The sequence below is a fragment of the Lepisma saccharinum genome, chromosome 1 (genome assembly GCF_977018435.1).
Source record: "Lepisma saccharinum chromosome 1, izLepSacc3.1, whole genome shotgun sequence".
Lineage (NCBI taxonomy): Eukaryota > Metazoa > Arthropoda > Insecta > Zygentoma > Lepismatidae > Lepisma > Lepisma saccharinum.
This window is the reverse complement of record NC_139229.1, coordinates 56,484,773-56,506,997: the sequence shown is the minus strand read 5'-3', so window position 1 is coordinate 56,506,997 and position 22,225 is coordinate 56,484,773. Positions and strand designations below refer to the sequence as shown.

Sequence of the window (22,225 nt, the reverse complement as noted above, 5' to 3'; positions counted from 1 at the left end):
CTGTTCGCCTAAAAGGAACTTAAGAAATATGTTTTGAAGTTGTTATTCCTTCTTATAAATGTGTGAAAACTATATCAGCGTAAAATGTCTACAGATATTTACAATCTACAAACATTTTTAATTTTCCTTTTACAGTCACCTCTATAATTGAAATGGAACAATATGAATCGTTTACCGATACCAATCAAGTACCAATACTGATAATAAAATTGTGATGCATATTTAAATGTTTACTTTGTACAACAAGGCTATATAGATTATACCTTTATATTTAACATCTGAAATCATATTCCATAGCTGAAGTTCCCTTTGAGAACATGGATTTCCATTGCCATTATTATATGTCATTGTGGACGAGTATGCTGCTATATGTTTCCAACAGCTCCCCAGTTTTTATCACAGTGCTGCGAGAAAACCCAAATTCTGGAGCTCTCACCTGGAGAAAACAGAGTGGTCATGGTACATTCACAGACACTTCTGATTTGTGATGATCTCATTGAAATTCAGTGGAGTTGTTATAACTCAAAAATGTTCGTGACTGTACATGCATGTGCGAAACCTCATAGAAATATGCCTTTTTCACCTGATAACGATTGATCTGCAACAAAATAGGCTTGAGATAAACTAGGACTGCTTTTAATATCTCATCATTGTAAAATTAAAAGAAAACTTGAAAAATATATGTTCACAATTGTTCCACCAAATTTTCAACTCTCTGCCTGGAATTTATTACTTCTTCACTGCTGCTGTTTTGATTTGATCATATTTGTTTCGACATAATGATGATAAAATGTAATACTCATTTACTCTAAATACTTTTTCAGGACAACAAAGAGAGTTCAGACATTTTACGACAATAGCAGTTCTTCATACCAAGGTGTGTGCCATATTCCAATGGAACCAGCCTTTTGCAATGCTACCAGACAGGTTATTATCGAAGGAACTTCACAATTGGGGATAAAGTGCCATACAAGAGGGACTTGTGTGACTATTGAAGGCCCTAGATTTTCATCAAAAGCCGAAAGCAAAATGTTTCGTTTGTGGGGTGCAGATGTTGTGAACATGACAACTGTTCCGGAGGTAATTTGAGTTTTATATCACATTCACTATAATAGCATGTGCTCTAGATAATATTATTTGTATATAATCCTCATAGTATACACAACACAGGAATTCAACCTATGTGTCCATTTAATAGCCATTTTTTAAAAAAATGATGACCATGCACTGAAGGATCCTGTCAGAAGGTTATCAAATACATTCTTTAAATAACCCTTTCAGTGCTGACTTCTTCTCTTTATGCAAAAATATCTCAAATGATCTGTGTTTTCATCCTTTAGTATACAAAGTATATTAATCAGATTTCAACAATTTCCATTCAGTAGGTATCACATCAAGTCATGTAGTACATAATCGTGAAGAAATTGTGTAATATTGTAACTAACAAAATTATGACAAATTATGATGCTACTCTTAATTTTATGTACACAACCTCTTTTACAAGGGGACCAAAAGAGGAAAACAGGAAGTGGAAATTTGTGGTAATCATATTATTAACAGATAAAAATTTCAACCTTTTTTTTCCCAACTTGAAGATGTAACTTTTACACGGTGTGGCAGAAAGTTTTTAGACTGGCTTAATAAAAAGTGTAAACATGTGAGACTTGCCGTAAGCCTTGGTTCGTCTTTGATTTACATCCGTCCTCCATACACTTAGTGACATGGCTGTACAATTGCCCCTGCGGATATCTTCTTTTGGGATTGTGTTTAGGTGCCTCGTCACAGCTTCTTCAGTTTCCAAAATGGTGTCAAGAACGTTGGCACTTCAGGTTGGATTTCAATTTGTGGAATAAAAAGTAGTCATCCAGTGCCAAGTCTGGCAAATAAGGTGGGTGGTTTAACACAATCACTTGTTTCTGTGCCAAAAACTGGTGGATAATAATTGCCTTGTGGCTTGGCACATTGCCGTGCAGCAGGAACCAAGCACCGGATTCAACCAGCTCTGGTCTCACTACACACAGCTGCAATCATGAATCATCCTCAGTGACTGTGCCCACTTTTCATTCAGTTTTTGTCTAACTTTTTCAACATTACTGCCAGTTCGACTGGTGGAGGGATGACCACATCTTCCTGACCATTGCGGAATCGACGATGCCAAATGAAAACATTGGAACGACAAAAGGCTTCATTGCCATATGCAGTTTTCAGCATTTCAACGGTTTCTGAAGGTGTTTTACCAGTGCCGGATCTACAAGTCTTGAGCCCCCCTGCAAAATATAACCAAAGGTCCCCTCTACCTACCTACCTTTACTCGCACACATATACAATATGTGTGTGTGTGTGTGTGTGTGTGTAATTCTTGATCTCATGTTGACAAAGTCACATATAAGGGCCTAGAGGGTGATTCAAAAGTCCGTTAACACCCCTCTTCAAAAAGTAAAGGAGTTAGGCTGGGTACAATTGGTCATGATAGAAACAGGTTAGGCCTAGTGGGGGAACCACATTGGTGTCTTCCAAGCAGATGTCCGCCATACTTAATTCAACTCAAAATTTTTAAATGGTAAGGGGTTAGTGATATATATATATATATGACACTGATTTCTTCTCACACCTGGAAAATGATACATTTGTTATAATCATGCAGTCATAGATCTTTCCTGATTAAAGATAGGTTGAAGAAACCTTCAACACTGCATTTCTCGTGAATTCTAGCCTGATTTGAATCTAGTCTGACTTCCATTTGGGAAACAAACATACACAAATACGAACCCCCTACTATGCCAATGGCTGAGGGTCCCCTAATGCTTACTTGTCAGCCTCCACCCCTCCCCCTTCACCCCAAAGATAAGATGTTGACTTATGTTTTGCCCCCCTGAGGGGTTTTTCGGTTTGTAGATCGGGCACTGACTTCACCTTTACCTGTATATATTGTGTTCGTTTCTGTACTAAGTAACTACGTTTATTTTTTACATATGCAAATGACAACCCTCTACTATGCCAATGGCTGAGGCCCCCCTAAAAGCTTACTTGTCTCTGCCCCACCCCCACACACTGCGGGATTTTGGGGCTTATAGATCCGACACTAGGTTTTACTGAGTTTTACACAAAACTTAATCGCCACTCTTTGTTCTGTTTTCAAATGCATGATGAGGGTACAAAACACTGCAGTAGATTAAAAACTGTAACTTGCTCAATATTGCACCGAATGAGACACCAATTTCACTACACCCTCACTGACACTACGTAATACATGTACCAAATGCCACATTGCTGCATTTATCTTCTTACAATTTTGCCAGTCTAAAAACTTAATACACACACTGTGTACTTTAGTCTTACTTTGTGTGTGTGGATGTTATTTTCAGTACATGTAATGCAGTGGTAGAAAGTGCTCAGTGAAGTCCACAAAAATACTTTATTTTTGTCCACATGATTGTAGTTTGTGACTTTTTTTGGGTGTGTTACAGCAAAACTGCATGACAAAGGCTGTTGAGGAAAATAACTTTTTTTTTGTTTAAAAATAATACACAACACTATAATAGAAGTGGAACCGCGTTATTGTTTTTTCAGTGGACCAAGCTCGAAAAACTTAAAATGTGGGAAAATATAAAATGGAGGAAAATTTTATAACATCTTGCTTTGTTGGGGCCATCAAGGTTGAATGTATCATGTGAAAAAATGTAAAATTCTGGAACTTATTATCGGGGTTCCATTGTACGTTGAAATTTTGTCTTTTTCTTGGGGTTATGATCTGTGACTGCAGTTTGCTATTGCAGATAATATATAACATTATGGAATCAACATGGTGCAAGTCATGCTAGGAGGAGGGGAGAAAGCAACTAAAGAAGAGAATTAGAAATTATCAAGTAAATAAAAAGAATCTGTAATTTGCTCTCATATTTATTAGTCTTTAAAGGGAATACTTTTTTTACTAAAATATTTTCATTTAGGAAACATATTTTAATTCCATTAAACCTTGATTTTCTGTTAAAAGCTTGGCATATGCCACGTGCCAACATTGTAATATTAAAGAAAGGGCATTCACTGTAGCACATTAATTTAAACAGGGGGTACTTACTTACATGTGGAGATGAGAGTTAAAAAGTACAAAAACAGGTAGGAAGTTAAAAGGTTCTATTATTGCATGTAAATGGGTTGCAGGCTAATAGATGTTTATTCCTACGGGAGAAGGATTTGTGTTGTGTACTTGTACATTTCAAAATACCTGGAAAAGTCAGGGAATTTTGCTTTGAGAGAGTAAATGGGAAACAGCTTATCCACTAATAACATCTCATAGAGTAGAAATATCCTACACACTGAGCCTTATCCATGAAGCCTGTAAAAGTGTAGAGCCTGAGAAAGCAAAACTTGTTACCACATGAAAGTGCAAGCAGCTAGTCAATTGGTATTTGGAACTACGAAAGTTCATTCAAAAATCTTACTGGCTCGGTGGCCATGCACGTTAAGTTGAAGAGTAACAGTTTCGCTCCAGGTATGCATTTATTATATCATTGGAACGGGCACTGCTACTGAAAAAAACAAAACATAGGGCAAGAGAGTATGAATTTTTCTCCATGTTGCAAGTGGAAACATTTTTTAAAATATATTATTAACCCCTAAGGCTGGAATTTTAATACCCAGAAGTCTAGTGCCTGAGCGGTAATTTTAAACTCAGAAATGCGGTAGATTTTGTAGAGCATTGTTTGAAATGCTGAATCTTCGGTACCACTAATGTAATTCAATTGAAACTTTCAACATAAGTAAAATACTACATATCCATGGGTTTGTTAAACCTGCAAACATTGTTCAGAAAGTATAAATACAATAATGCAATACAATACTGTATACAATAATTTAGTAATGTATAATATTGAATAGTCGACCTAGGCATCAGTGTACATTGTTGTATTAAATTTTCAGCATATAAGTTTGTTTCTTTTACGAAAAGATCAACAATGTCCTTATCAAAAAACAAGAGAAAAGCATCAAGTACACTACTTAAATTTTTTTGAAGTCCACATGCACCAGAAAAAGCTAGTTTTGTTGCCTGATAAGACAGGTGACAAATCTGTTTCGTCATTGGCAGTTTTCATTTCATTGTTGAGATTCAACTTCAGCGTAGTCTAAATCACTTTCCTCACTACCTGACAATAATCTAGAGGATGAATCATCGTCACTTTCTTCAATAATTTCACGAATTTTGTCGCTCACAAGACCCTTCAATACGCTGCTCCCCATCAACCTTTTTTTTACAAAAAAGTACCGCAAGCAAGGGACAAACAAAAGTAACTTACGAAATATTTTCACAAAATGACACTAGGTGGAAGTAAAATACAGCCTCACTAGCAAGCATAAGAAAATTTTTTCTTTCCGTGCCAATAGATGGCATGGAACAGGCATTCATTTAGAGCCATGATGCGGATGTATGGTGTACGTCAAACCACCCATGGTAGAAACATGTAGGTCAGTACGCTGTATGTCAAACCGGCCTTAGGGGTTAAGCTAGATACTATCTGTAAAAAATATGAATAATAATTTATATACTCCAATACCTTATGGACAAAGAACTTCAACTTGAAGTTATGACTTAATCAAATGGAAGTTTTGACTTCCTAACCCAAGCATGATCTTCAACCTGTCCTGTTCCCGCTGATGTGTTTTTTTTCTACACCATTGGAAGTTTGATACGTATTCCCAAGATAACAAGTAAAGCAATACTCCTATAAACGTAATGCTAAGTTGTCTCCACCTCCAGCCACATCCAGCACACAGACCTCTCTTTCCCCAGCTTGATGTGGGGAAAAGTCTGTGGGAGAGGAGCAGTTTCGGGTTCTCGCGACTGGCTGGATGTAGAAATTGTCCCTTGTGCCCTTAAGTGGTTGACTTTCAATCTCACCACAGATATTTCCAGCTGGGACACTGGTGTTCTTTGTGAGTCTCTCTTCATCAATTTCATTTAACCATCACTTGTCTTCGCCATAATTAACTGGAAGTTGACACGCACCTTCTGCCTTTAGGGCTTTATGCTAGTCCGGTTACAACCCTTTTATCGGACTTCTCAAAGAGCATCAGAGGGTTATTAGGACCAAGCCCTTGCGTGGTCTGTGGTGCAGGATTTGTTTTGATATTAGTTTGGAATGAAAGATTATTAGGATCTCTTACTTGGAGATTTATTCAGGCTTCTGATGATATACAAACACTTTTAAACAGACAATTCACCCGATATAACTTGTAGGCCTAAACCTGTTAGTTATACCGCAGTTTAAATCCCTGGTCTTTTGATGATACAGGAGAATGCCTTATTCAGAGTTGGGTAGTGAAATATCTGCCGTGGAATACAAGTACCCCAGCCGATCCGAAGAACGAGGCAAGATATCTGCGCAACGTCCCCTGAATCATCAGCCTTTCAGCAACCAGGAGAATGTCTCCTCGGGCTTACAAAGCTATTGCCCTTTTATACAGAAATTTAGTTTACATTTTACCAAGGTAACTCCATAGTTGTTTATACAACATTTAACAAAATACCAAAAGCAATTAAATTATTTTTGAGTAAGAATTTAGTTATAAAAAATCCTTTACATATGCTATATTAACAATAACGTATCTGTTAAGAAAAAATCCAACAATTCTTAAGGAAGAAAAGATTTCAACACAGATCAATACAACACAGATGCAACGGTTTGTGCTTGAAAAAGCTGCAGTCGACTGGGGCGATACAAATTGGCAGAAAAGCAATTTAAATGACCAGAAAATACAAATACATGTACATTTTTTAATGTGGAAGAAGGTTGAGCAGGACTTAGTTAGATACACCTCATAATTTCAAGTAAATATTATAGGAAACATGAGCCAGATGATATTTCAGTTTTATCTTTGTTACTCATTCATTAGTATACATATAAAGGTATGACATACTCCACTTACAAAACAATATATCCATTGTTACTACTATGAACAAGCAGATTTTGAAAAATTCCTTTTGTTTCCCCTCTGAGTATCATGAGATAGATGTTATAAAATGAGCTATAACTCCTCAGCAACTCCTTTTTTCTGATATATTTAACTTTTATGTGTAATAATGAGAACAAAAGAACACTTTAACAGCATTGACAATTAGTGGTCAAGTAGCAAATTCGGAATTTCTTTAAAATTACAATTTTCAAAAATGTTGCATAATTTGCATTTTTTTTTCCCAAATTGTGTTACGGGCATTACGTATCCTCAAAGAGCTGTCTTTTGCTGTGTTCCCCTCCAAATTTGATCCATTTAGTGTCCATAGGGCCAACAATGGAAGTGAAATTCCGGAAATTGTTTCCATAAGCTGGCAACACTGCTACACATACTACATTATTTTATTCAGTTTGGTCTATTGTGCTGGCCACAGAGGCCTGCCAATTTTTTTGAAAAATTTCAATGTATAAATTTTACCTCCGTTAAAGCCTTGTCATTCTGGGGGACAAAAAATCCATATCTCTAATTTGTGCCAAGTTCAAAAAGAACGCTTTTAAAAATTTCCCATCCAGAGAGAGCTTACCGGCATGGGAGGAGGCTTTGTTTGCTGAAGGTTAATATTAAATGTGGCTGTTGTCTTATGTATCTATGTGGTGTTTCATATTTAATACTGACATTGTATGAAATGTTGCTTTTTGCTGTTCAATTTTTCATTACTTTGCAGGTGGTGCTAGCAAAAGAAGCTGGTTTGTGTTATGCAGCTATCGCCATGGCTACAGATTATGACTGTTGGAGAGAAAAGGGAGAACATGTGAATGTTCAGGATGTGCTGAAAACATTTCAAGAAAATGCAGAAAAAGTTACCAAACTGTTTAAACACATTGTACCAAAAGTTGCAGAAAGAAGTTGGAAGTGTGAAATAGAAGATTTGAAGGTACTTACATTGAACTTCAGATTTATATCTTTATTGCATAGACCTAACAGTTAAGAAAATAATGTAACTTACTGCCATTTACTTACGTGAAATTTAGAAAATTTTGCACTTTCGCATTGCACAATTTAATGGTTAAAATCTTATTAATTTTGAAGATCCACTGTCTTCATTCAGAAAAGGGTAGGGCATTTGAAGCGGAGATGGTACCGTGTCACTGCTTTGTTTGTTCCTGGGCAGCGGTAGTTGCAATTTCTCCCGTTCAGCGATGCTGGCGTGCACATCCTGGTTTGCATCGTCTGCTTCCTGTTGTCAGGTGGCGCTGCCAGGTGGTGGTTGGGGGGCTTGGCTGTGTTGCTCGGCATGGTGCAGTTCCTGTTCCCTGCGTGGCTGGAGAGGGGTCGAGTATGTGCACCGCATCTTTTCTTTTTCAGGTCGGGGATCTTTCGAGGACGAGGTGCCTAGTCAGGTGTGCCTGTCCATTGTCCAAGTTCAGTGCTGGTTTCTGTTGGATGATAGTATGGGTTTCTTTGACAGTGTTTTCTATGATGAGCCGGTTGGGTGAAGTATGGATATGGAGGAGATTGTGTGGCTAGTGGAGTGGAGGTGTTGAGAAAGGCCTGATTTTGGTGTGTCTTTTTTGGCATCTTTTACGTGTTCATTAATCCGTTCTTGGACAGTGCGGATGGTTCTGCCAATGTAGGTGTTGTGGCATTGGTATGTGGCCTTGTAGACCCCAGGGGAAGCAAGTTTGGGTAGGTAGTATCTCTTGAAGTTGGGTAATGCTCTTCCGATTTGGGATATAGGTTTGTGTGCCACTCTAATGTTGAAAGGTTTGAGGGCCTTGGCAAATTTTCCAGATGTGGTGGGGTGGTAAGCAATCCATTTGGGTTTGGGATTTTGGTTCGGGTTATCTCTGTCTCTTGGGTGTCTGAGCTGGGCTTCTGCTTTTGAACGCCACTCGGTGTACCCGTTGTTTAGTCCTATTTCAGTTATGCATGCTTTTTCATCATGGAGGTGATCTGTGCTGCAACCACACCATCTCCTCCATATCCATACTTCACCCAACAGAGTCTGTCATAGAAAACACTGTCAAAGAAACCCATGCTGTCATACAACAGAAACCAGCACTGAACTTGAACAATGGACAGGCACACCTGATTTGGCACCCCGTCCTCAGAAAGATCCCTCACCTGAAAAAGAAAAGATGCGGTGCACATACTCGACCCCCCTCCAGCCACGCGGGGAACAGGAACTGCACCATGCCGAGCAGCACAGCCCAGCCCCCCAACCACCAAACGGCGGTGCCACCTGACAACAGGAAGCAGATGATGCAAACCAGGATGCGCGTGCCAGCGCCGCTGAATGGGAGAAATCGCAACTACCGCTCCCCGGGAACAAACAAAGCAGTGACGTGGTACCATCTCCGCTTCAAATGCCGTACCCTTTTGTAAATGAAAACAGTGGATCTTCGAAATTAATAGGATTTTAACCAATAAATTGTACAAGGCGGAAGTGCGAAATTTTCTATATTTCACATAAGTAATTTTAAACCACTTTTACCGCATCCATCATGAATTACTGCCATTTGTATGCTGTAGGATGGATTTTTCTTAAATGTAAGAACTTATTAGTGTCGAACATTTGCATGTAACTATTTCTGTATCAGATTCATTACATCATGTAGCATAATCAGAAAGCTGCACATTTTTCATTGCAGTTTCCTCCCACTCGAAATCTGTTAAAAATATGGTAGTTCGCCCTATGAGTGATTTGATTTTGCATTTTCCCACATTTAAGGTTTTTTCAGCTTTGTCATTAAATTGAGGTTACGCTGTACATCTGAAACCTGAAAAATTATGAAAATTGTATTATTTTATGTGAGTGCCAGGATTTGGGAATGACACTAAACTCTTGAACCAGTGTCTTGATGGGATATAATGGACATTTCCACTCAATTTTTTTTACAGCAATTTTAAAAACTACACCCTGGAAAAATGACCCCTGCAAGTTCTCGCGTTTCTCTGCGTCCAGTTTAAGGCAGAAAAGAGACTTCAAAAGTTGCGAGGCTAGCGTTGCGCTGAAAACACGCCGCCGCCATGTTACTACGTCACTCCTTAGGGAGAGCTCGTTTGTCGTCTGCTTCGAGCATCCAGTTTCGGATGGGTAGCCCACGGTGAGCGAACACGTGCAGCAGTTTTACAAATCTGTACCGATTTAAATAATGGAAGAAGGAGCGATAGGAGAAAGGAAAGCTATGCTTTGTAATGATCATTCTTCTATGAAATATGCGTGCTGCTCACGTGCAAGATAAATGAAAGGGTTCAGCTGTGTGTGTGTTCTCAGACCATGTGAAAAATATTGCTTATAAAATTGGTTGCTGACCAGACACTCAAAAATATTTTTTAAACTTATGTTTATCAATATTTACCGTAACCTATGTAGTGCAAAATAGGAATTTTCACATTCTTCACTTTATTTATAAAGCCTATTTAACTTTCTTTTCCATAAAGCAATTTCAGTTTGTGTTCCATTTCTGTTGCGCAAATTATGATCAAATATTTTTTGTGCAGATAAGAGAAAATACACTGAGAAGATTACATTAGTTGCACAGTACATATCTATACTTAGTTTATGTATAATTATTACAAGGAAATAATGTGTAAAACCATGGGCGTATTTAAGGGGGATTCAACGGGTCCAACCCCCCTCTTTTTTTGGTTCACTAAAATTACCAGTTTCCTTGTTCTATCTGCTTGTTCATAAAGAATTCCTTCGGACTTATTTCATTCTCTTAAATTAGAGACGTATAGGACGGGATACGGATGGGAAGGAAATTTCGTAATTCCACACACCAGATGGGACTGCAGACCAATATCTGCAATTTCCTGATAGTTTCGGAATTTCTGCGATAAGAAACTGCATTGAGACTATCAAATCAGTTATTTTTTCCCCCTCGAATCATAATAAAGAAATTTGGTTCTTAAAAACGTAGTGACACAAGATGAACAGAAAAGTATCAATACTTCGTGACTACAAACACACAACTTTGTCTGGTCCCAACATCCCCTCCCCCCATGCTTCCGGCCAGCAGTGTCCTGGATTTTCACTTACGAAATAAAGCAACCCTAATCATACCAAAAGTTGATCCATCCCCCCCCCCCACCCTGTAAACTATATATACGCCCATGTGTATAACAATATCCTATACTGAAATGGTACGATATAATTATTTTGAATTTTGTACTGCGAAACAAGCCGCCTTATCTCGTTACCCCGAATGCATTAATTGGTTGGTTCACAACTTCACCACTAAGGATCCTATCGAGACGAGACATGGCAGCCTTGGTCTCGTTCTCATTGAGAGTTGTAAATGTCTGTCTCGTGTTTATTTGTAAATGTCTCATTGACAGTCTCGTCTTAATTTATAAACATCCGTCTCGGTTTGGGAGGGCAATTCTCGTTCTCGTCTCAAGTCTAGAAAAATATAGAATTAACAACGTATGCAGAGGCTTATCATTATAAATACAAAAAAAACCTTTCTTAATATTTTTTTTATTATTATTATTATTATTATTTTTGACTCCTCGTTTCGACGGTACAGCCCTCGAAAACTAAATATTATCCTGCTTATATATGCAAACCAAACTGCAGATTCAGAATTACCAGGAATGAACTGGCGTTATAATTATTATACACAAAATTCATGATTTATCTGAGGAAGTCGCATGTTCCAGGTTTGACTCTCGACCTGGGCATGACTGTTTCCTTGTGAGTGACATTTCATTGAACTGGAAATTGTTACATGGGAAGATGTTTGCTCGAGACTTTGGGGACAGCTAGGGGGATGCTTCTATTGTTAATATTAGTGTTGCTCACGAGACGAGGCATGTTCCGTCCCGTCTCATAAAAGGAGATGGGACAAGTGAATGTTTTTGAAATGAGATGGGACAGAAGAAAAAGTTTGTCTCTTGATTTGATTTGTTGTTTTAAGTCCACTTTATGCACAGTAAGGCTAATCGGGACTGGACCTACAGTTTAAAGTGGGATCCGAACCACTTGTGCCTCCACCGGGTAGTTCATCTCTTATCATGGCAGGTTGGGTGATACTTAGATTGTGCAGTTGGTGGTAGTGTGTGTGTGTGTGTGGGGGGGGGGGGGTACTCCTGCACCCCGACTTCGAATACAGCTTGTAGTTATTCACCTTCATTGTAGCGATTAGCCAAAAGAGGGAAGAAATGTGATGTTAGAGATGATACATAATAAATTAACCATGCGTTCTCATCGTTGTGGTTAAACAAAGTGAACGGAAAAGCGACGTAAAAGTAGGCTAAATACAAAAATTTGCAATATATATATTAACTGAAGAAAACTGTCATTTACTGCAGGAAATTTTAAAACTCACCATACCTTTTTATACCGTATCACCTCTTATATTGCAGAAATTGGCATGTAAACCAATGTGTTCTAAAAGTATTATCTTAAAATTTGTGAAGAAAATATTATGACAAATAACTGTAATTCCAGAAAAGGCATTCCTAACATTAAGTTCTTGCCAGTCAGAACTAACATATGTATTCGCAATGAACAAGGCTGTTCACGTGTTCAGCCATTGACTGTTACAAGGTTTGCTTTGTCACCCTAATGGGAAAACCCTCTACCAGGTGGCTGAATTATAGTAAATACTACTATACTGCTAGGGCATAATTCATCTCCAAGAAATGGAGCACAGATTTTTGCACTGGAAGTTGTAAGATACTTGTTTTACACAGTAACAAGTGAATTTTCTGTCACTTCCGCGCCTCATGCTAAGTTGACGGGACGAGTAGAAGCCCCGCCTGCACGCATTTCTAAGTGATGACGTCAGAGGACCTCCTGTCTGTGGAGAGGAAGTTTTCAAATCCGTGACGTAGTAGGTGAATTTCAGCGGTGTTTGAAGGCATGTTTCTCGAGAATCGAAACAAATATCGCCGAGATATTTTGCACATCTCATGTTTGTGTTTTATCTGTAAAATGAATGGATTTAAAACGTTTTTCATGTCAAAGTGGAAATGTCCATTAAACACATTTAATTTTCATCATGATCAAAAATGCAAGATGTGAAGAACCGATGTAATTTTTAGTCTTGCAAGTAAGGTCATTCATGAATATTTGTGAAGTTTATACAGAATGCCAATTTTTCCATGAAGTGAATCTCTCTTTTTGTGAGATATTATGAAATTGGAAACACTGCAATAGAGGCTGTGTGTAGATTTATGACATAAGATTCTTATGTCAGGTAGCCTTTCCTTCCCCATCCCCTCCAAACTCCGTCACAGTTGTCAGTTACATCAGACTTCCAAGAGTTGCAACAAGGGCTCAAAATATCGTCTTCAGATCCAGACGTCAGCTCTGAAAATCAGGTGAAGCTTTAAATTGCGATTGAAAAGGTATAAACTCACTGTTGTGTTGAGAGGGTTTCCAATGGTGTATTAACTGTAGTTTGTTCAAGAAAGAAATATTCCCAATTTATCAGAACTTTTTTGTTGGGCACACATGGAGTAACACTGATATATTCACCACACATAGTCGTCAATAGAACATAGAGGTTTTATCTGTCCAATCATAACATTAAACTTACATACTTTTAGTAGTAAGACTTGAAGCTTTCCTGGCGACGAATGATGAATAGATTCTCTCGGGCTATCGACTAGGTGAGTTGTGGAAAATATTCCAAACTTTCAAGATCTAATGTCACTCTCATCTTCATACTTTTGTTCTTTCAGTTCGCTGATTAATTCTGCAATATGAGACACAACGGCACACATCATGCCATTTATTTACTCACTCATTTTAACACCTAGTTTGTTGTTAATGTTAACAAGCCTTCTCAATTGGAGGATGCCTTGTTACTTTTTTGCTACATAACATTTACAGTGAAAACACTTTGAGTTGTGCAAACATCTTTTCGTCCATCTTCTTCACACATCCTGCCAAAGAGGCTGATTTCGGTGAAGTTACTGGCCTGTTTGCAGCAACGCATTTTTTATAGGGAATTTAATTTCTTTTTCTGAAAGATTCCCTCTTGAACAGACCAGTAAATCTTTTCACAATTTTTGAATTTCTGTCTGATATGGCGGGAAATAAAGCACATGTCTCACATCTCGTAACACTAACATTGGGATCAAATTTAAGTCACTTTAGTTCGTTGCACCATTCTTCCTTAAATTTTCAGCATTTGGAAATTATTCGACTGAATATTGCAGCCACTACCCCACATGGTTCTGATGTACTCAAACTAGGGTTTCTTTTTCGAAGGAATGGGGAAAAAAAAACAAAAAAAAAAAAACATTGTTTGCCGAGACTGCTTCCAGCTCTGCGATTTTTCATTTATTGCTGCGCATTTCATAATGAATTCACATGCCACTAAGACTTACAAATGTTTGTACTAAATCACAAACACAAAACAGAAAGAACTTCACATTTGCATTGAACTTTGCATTCATATGCTTTCACTCTTAGAATAATATTCTCGGTTGGGTCAAACAGTGGTTTGTCTATGGGATCAACACCCCCAACATATTAATGGAACTTACCCAGTTCCAGGTCAGCTGCTGATGATACTGCAGCAAACTGGTGCCTGTGTGACACCTGCCACATTCTCACTTTGGAATTGATGGGAGGAGACTTACTAATTCTTTTTCCTGTCAGGCAGAGGAAAAGAATTTCAGTGGAAGAGATTCTGAGTGGGGAATGAAGAAAACATTATGCAGCAAGAAAACTGTGATGTTGTTAACCCTCATTCGCCGGATGTGGCGTGTGTCACATTAGCATTTTTGACTTTTGCAACACACTGTTATGCATGTTCGGAAATACATGTGTTGAGTGCTACATGAGCCTTGAGGTATCTCAGTAGTAATTAGTAAAGTTTAATTTGATTCTGACTATATTTGTCGGGGATTTTAAATTTCCCACTGAAAACAAGCACAGCTTTTACATAGAAAATATGTTTTTCTCTGAAAGTATCAAAAGCAAGTGTGGAATACTTGCCACAAGAGTGGAGCCCATGTCAGGTAATATGCATGTACCATTTTGAACCCTAATTTTCCCATATTGCCTATGTGGGAGCCCAATGAATTGAAACTTTCACTGTCTTCTACTTGATAAATGGTTTTTCTTCTTCATAGTTTTGAAATTAGTTTTTACTTTTGAAGTATTCTATGTATGACAATGAAAAATAAAATTTTTGTGTATACATAAACCATAAGTATGATTGGAAGTTATGATTTACAACCATAAGAAAATAATTTCAGCAGGCTTTTTGTGCACAAAATTGGAATCCAAACCACTTGAAATGTGCAACAGTCTGGGATTGTACCTGAAACGTGTTTATTACGAGAAGATACAGTAGTTCTCATTACACTATGAGGTATATGCACATATGTCAAGGATGTAAACATTATCAGAAATCAACTGGCAATTTATAGAAAGAAGCTACTAATAACATAATTTAGTAGGGTGGGAAATATTGAATTGCTTAGAGCAGTGGCTCTCAGACTGTTGTACGCATGTCCCCAAGGGTACATTTACCACTTGAAGGGGGTACGTTATCAGCTTGGAAGAGAAATGTCGAGAATACCCACAAGACAACATTTTTTGTTGCAGGTGTGTAGAGCAGTCTTCATAGCTTCAATGCTCAATATGAAAATAAGGCCTTTAGTTGCTGACACTGTTCGTTTCATGTGTTTTGAAATAAAATACTCGTTCGAAATATCTACCCACTTCATTCTTCAACTCAAAAACCCAGAAAGTCTCAAGTACAACTGGGATTAGTACTGAAATAGATTTAATTTGGAGTCGAATCTCCGCTTGAAAGTTTCAAGTGTGCAACCAGACATCAGGAAACTGTGTCCGGCTATGTAGGCACATACTTCTCACTAGAAACTGAGGATTTACAACAAAACTACAAAATTGCGCTTGACAGTTTGTTTACAAACTTATTTTCGTTCTTAATTTTTTCAATAACTCTTGAAAAATATGTGAAAATTAAAGTTGTTTTATTTTTTCTTAGCATACATGTTTCACATTTTAATTTTTGTAACTAAGCATAAAGACTGTAAACATAGGAACACCCTTCTAATGTTTATTTGTTTACCATCTTTCCACATGGTAACTTTACTCTATTGCAGATACACGCCTCCAATGTATCAAAAACTCCCCACCAATCAGGCAGTCAAAACAATTTCCCAAAATCCACTATTTGGAGATAACCTATGAAACATTCGACACTTGGTTATGAATGACTAAAGGGTACAATGAGAAAAAAGTTTGAGAACCGCTGGCTTAGAGCATCCTGAGAACAGCAGCTTTTCCACCCTGTAAGCCTCTACAGATGGGAAGTTTCCATGTGCATCTTTTTTTTTCAAATCTGCAGTCATGCACAAACAGTATCGTAGCAGAACTATTTGCTAGAGAAAGGTGAAATCAGTTTAGTTTTTCAGTCTTATGACATAGGTTTCCAAAAAATCTGTCCCAGTGTCAGTCCTATGGAAGCTGGATGCACGAAATTTTCAGAACTTTACGAACAGACCACTCATCAATACAATAGAACTTCTGTTCGCACATTTTGGTACAAAAAATTGGAAAAGTAGCTATATTTTTTTAATGTAATTTCCGGCGAGCATGCAAAGGTGGGCATCTCCCACTGGACCCCTAATTTCCACACTGCATCATTGCAGTTATAAGTAATACAAATTGGCAAGAACCATTGCTCGTAAAGTAAAAACCTAATTATATGCCATCTTTTCAGTAATACTGTATATTTTTTTCTGCAAGGAAACCATATTTTTGCAAAAGGCATTTATTAACAATAGAAAGAATAACAATATTTTTTTGTAATTCAAGTATATTATACCCTCACATGTTTACAAATGAACCAATAAGACAGAACTGAAATATGATGTATACTTTTGGAGAAATAGTGCACTATGTTGATATATCAACTGTCATAGTGCAACACACACAGTGGTTGATATATCAACCACCCATCTGTAGAAGGCTAAAGTTGAATATTTTTGATATTTAATTTATGTGAATCTGAGAATATACGCATGTTATATATGAAAAAGAAAACACATAGTAGTTGCTTGTACCCACATAGGACTCGATATAATTTTTCTTTATATAATATATGTGATATGTACATGAAAATTAATGAACAAGGGAGCTAAATCAGTGTATCTTAACGTTAGAAAACTTAGGGAAAATACTTGGCAGTATTTGCTCCAAAGATTAAACATAAAATTTTTACTACATTAGATTTTAAACATACAATGTTTTATATGTATATCTATATTTACTTCTTGTCTAATCTCTTTTCAGAACACTGTGAAAAATAGTATCATGCTCCAGCATTGATAAATACAAACTGGAATGTTTTCTCACTATCGTGTGAAAAATCCTGCAACAACATATCAAGTAAAAAATGCCTTTTTTCATGTGTATGTGTTGAAATGCTGATAAAAATGACATATTTTTGATGAATATTTTCAAAGCTAGGTGCCTTTCTTAGTTCTGTACAAGGTAGATTTTTGGAGATATGATTATGATGTAAATGCTGTATTCTACTTTTGTATCATAATTATTAAAATGTTTAATTATTAAATATTCTGTGTTTTCATTTATTTCAACAGATCAAATAAGTTGAAGTAAAATTAGTTTCTTAGTAGCAAAGACTTACTAAACGTATACTAAATTCCATGGTTTTAGTGGTGATTGGGAATAATTTGAACTGGCAAAACTAGTGGCTGGAAAAGGTTGATTGTCCCATGCAGTTGTGACATTTATTTTTGTCTAGCCCAATATTACCATGTCATGGTAACCTACCCAATCTCCATTCATAGCAGAGTTATGAGACTTCTTAAAATAAGGGTGGTACTGAACCTTTGCAGGATGTCATGGTAAAAAGAAAACTTCTCCTTACCTTATAAACAAGATTTACCCTTAGCAATATTGACATGCTCAGAAACACAATGTGACTATTAACATTCATGACACATAATCTTAGTACAAAGATCCTCCCAAAATTGTGTCTTTATAAAATTAACATCTACTATAACGTATTTTTTTCTGTGTCCTCAGTCACCCGTTGCCTTGGATAATGTCTCTACCATAGATTTTCGTAACTAAGTCTGGATTTTTCTAGAAATGGCTTCAGCTTCCGGTGTTGAGGTCTGGGAATCTTAGACAGTTTCTTTTTATTGAGTTTAATAACATAAAACCAAAAATAATAGCTTTGGAGAGCTAACGCCACTCTCATCTTCAGGGTAGAAGCTTGAGATCCTTTCCACAACTCACCTGAGAGAATCTTTTTCATCATTTGTTGCCAGGAAAGCTTCAAGACTTACTCCAAAAATAATAAATTCAACAGTAACTTTAAACAAATAAAACGTGTTAGAGGGAAAAATTAAGAACCCAACAAAACAAAATGTACACAAGTTAAAAATAAACCAGGTGTAACACAGTTTGTACATATATTTGAACATGTTGCTTGTAGTGGTGGGGTTTAGTGACAGTCTTAGCTCCATGAAGTAAGCAGAACTGCACACAATCTTGCCTGTGTGTGTGTGTGTGTGTATATATATATATATATATATATATATATATATATATATATATATATATATATATATATATATATATATATATATATATATATATGTATGTATGTATATATATATATATATATATATATATATATATATATATATATATATATATATAATATAAATGAATGAAAATAATAATGGTCATTATATCTTGCTTGCTTGAAAAGCAGTAATTGCAAGACCTGTGGCAAAATGCCTGCAAAGTTTGTTTTATGTTCACTTTATGCATATAACAGTTGGGCTGAAAAGTTCGTAGGCTAACATAGTAAAAAATATTTTTTTGACAAAATTCGATTTTATTATTCAATATAGTTGCCTTCGAGGGCGATACAACGATTATAGCGGTCATACAATTTTTCGATGCCCTTTTTATAGTACGATTTCTCTTTAGCCTCAAAATAGGCCTCAGTTTCGGCGATTACCTCTTCATCAGTGCTAAATTTCTTTCCAGCGAGCATTCTTTTAAGGTCTGCAAACAGGAAAAAGTCACTGGGGGCCAGATCTGGAGAATATGGTGGATGGGGAAGCAATTTTATTATGGTTGAATATCGCTAAACATTGCTCCAAATCATCAAAACGTTGTTGCTTTTGATCGATTGTGAGCACGCACAGCACCCATTTTGCACACAGCTTTCGCATGTTCAAATATTCATGCACAATATGTCCAACACGTTCCTTTGATATTTTTAAAGTCTCAGCTATCTCGATCAACTTCACTTTACGATCATTTAAAATTATTTTGTGGACTTTTTTGATGTTTTCGTCGGTAACAGCCTCTTTGGGGCGTCCACTGCGTGCATCGTCTTCGATGCTCATTTCGCCTCGTTTAAATTTAGCAAACCACTTCTCAACGGTTTATTTTCCTGGTGTAGAGTCCGAATAATATTTATCAAGCCAAGCCTTGGCTTCAACAGTATTTTTTTTCGCCAAAAAGCAATGCTTTATTAACACACAAAATTCTTTTTTATCCATTTTTTCACAATAACAAAAGCTGCTTCACTCACAATGCTATATCTCACGAACTAATTATCCAGCAGCTGTGAAATTTATACACGTATCTTTTGAAGGTTTACTAAGTAAAAATCACATGGATTTAATTCTAGTAACGCCATCTATGAGTCAGCCTACGAACTTTTCAGCCCAACTGTTATACACTCTCACAAAAAATTTGGAATATTGTTGTATTAGGCAAAACAAGTTCGGAATATTATTGCTTGGCAATAGGTGATGGGCACGGTGGCATATGTTGGTGAAAAGACGAGAACGTCCACCAGACAGATACCATGTGTTGTTGAATTCCAAGGCCGTGTCTATCACCTATTGTCAAATATAACAATATTCCAAACTTTTTGTGAGATTATATTAGGGATGGGACAGGTTAATCAGTACTCTATCAGTATCAACCAAGTTAGGTATATTGGTTTATTGTTGAAATTAGAGATAATTTTACTTATCCAATATACCTACAAATATCATACAGTTTATTGTGAATTTTGTTATAATTTTTGTGATATAAACATGTAATCTCCATTCTGTACTTTTTTATTAAAGTAAATGTCTAAATATGCAGCTTCTTTTGTATTGCAGAAGCTTGGTTCATCTAGTAAGATAGGGTAAAGTTCCCTGCACGTGCCATGTTGGAGCTGATATAATCAGCACTATGCCCTGGCCACATTTACACCTCAGGGTTGCCCCCAGGTACCCATTTAATTGAGGCTGGGTGAGCCCCAGAGCTACTTTTTTATGCAGGGACAAGGCTATAAAATTTCGATTCATAGAGTTGATGCTAGAATCTATTTTCTGGAAATATGCATATTTTCAACATAACTTTGCATAGTTATGTAGGCCACTGCTACAGTCACTCTGAAAGTTTTGAGAATCGACAACAATAAGCCAACGCAACACGCTGCTGGTGTTTCTATATTTAGATTGGCATTTCAATAGCAAACTCTGCAAGTTTCAACTTGCCCGAACAATGTGCTGAATCAGCATGATAGTTTACACAACAGCAGTTGAGGTTTCGTTTCGAGCAAGGATGGATCTGAAATGAGAGTATTTCCACGCTATATAGGGCCTCCCAGATGGTGCAGTGGTAGTGTCCTCGCCTTGTAATCAATGAGTCCTGGGTTCGATACCCGGTGGAGGCACATAGTGGTTCGGATCCCACTTTAAACTGTAGGTCCAGTCCCGATTAGCCTTTCTGTGCATAAAGTGGACTTAAAACAACAATTCAATCAATCAATCATTTCTGCGCTATGATTTTTTATGACTTGAAAGTTGGTTTAGGCAAGAGTGAGTATCTTGAAAGATTGCACCGTGCATTTGGGGATCTTTGCCCTTCACAAGCCACCACCTATCGATGGTTTGCAGAATTTAAGAGAGGAAGGGACTACCTTGAAGATGAAGATTGTTCAGGGCAACCTGCAACAGCCACAACAGATGAAAATGTGGCTAAAGTTGAATAAATGTTGAGAGAAGATCAACAATGTACATATGTGAAGATTCAGACAAGCCTAAATATTGGATTGGCAGCAGTTAGACAGATCCTGGATGAAAACTTCATGTCAGGAAGATTTTCAGTCGCTGGATTCCCCACAACCTAACAAATGAGCAGAAAAGGACACGAGTGGATTGGTGCCAGAAAATGTTGGACAAATTCAGTGGAGGAAGATCAAAAAACATTTTTAACATCATAACAGGTGACGAAAGCAGGATATACCAATATGATCCTGAAACGAAGCTGCAGTCATCAGTGTGGGTCTTCCCTGGGGAGGATCCTCCAACAAAAGTGAAGAGATCAAGAAGTGTTGGCAAAAAAATGATCTGTTCTTTTTTCTCTGCTAGTGGGCACATTGTGACAGTTCCACTTGAAATGTGACTGTTTTTAGTTAAAAAAACAACAAAAAAAACATTGTGACAGTTCCACTTGAAATGTGACTGTTTTTAGTTAAAAAAACAAAAAAAAAAGATGGTACACGACAAAATGTCTGCCCAAAGAGTTTTCGATGCGTTGAGGAGGAACCGTCCAAAGACAGGCCTGCGTGGGATCATGCTGCATCATGACAATGCCTCTGCTCACACCGCAAGGGAGACAATAGATTTTCTGAACAAGTCACGAGTCAAAACATTACACCATCCCCCTTACAGCCCAGACCTGGCCCCATGTGATTTTTTTTATTTTTCCTAAAGTGAAAGTAGACATTTGTAGTCGTCGATTTGACTCACCTGCAGCTGCGATGGCTGCATATGAAAAGTGTCTTTGTAGCATGACGCATGGCGTTCAGCATTCAAAAAGTGGTTTGAACGGATGACACATTGTATAGTGTGTGGTGGAGAGTACTTTGAGAAGATGTAATGGAAAGAATATATTTTTTTTTAATTTTAAGGCTTCCATTCTCAAAACTTTCAGTGACTCTCGTACTACATTTTTTCTATTGTGGTGGCCACGGGAATGCCGGAAAACAATTTTTTTGTAAAATTTCGAATTTATTTTTCCTTCAAATTTCATTCGTGCAAGGTGCAATGTATACATTTTACATCCTCTGAAGCCCTATCATTAAAAAAAAAAAAGGATTTCACATATCTGACAATTAGTTCTTGAGCTAGGTTGTTTTTTAATACAAGGGTCGTTCAAGGTTGACCGGGATTTTCGTACGTAAAAAATCGATGAATAGCCGGATCATGATGAAACGTGCGG

At 37.2% G+C, this 22,225-nt stretch overlaps 1 protein-coding gene across 1 annotated transcript in view; it reads left to right on the top strand.

Moving 5' to 3' along the window:
- Positions 1–17,527, top strand: part of Mtap (Methylthioadenosine phosphorylase) — a 32,863-nt gene extending 15,336 nt beyond the window's left edge. The window contains exons 4-6 of the mRNA XM_083131985.1: positions 825–1,080; positions 7,676–7,885; positions 17,243–17,527. Coding sequence (XP_082988111.1) covers positions 825–1,080; positions 7,676–7,885; positions 17,243–17,278 — 502 coding nt within the window. The 3' untranslated portion in view covers positions 17,279–17,527. The remainder of the gene's footprint in view (positions 1–824; positions 1,081–7,675; positions 7,886–17,242) is intronic.
- Positions 17,528–22,225: the final 4,698 nt, after the last annotated feature.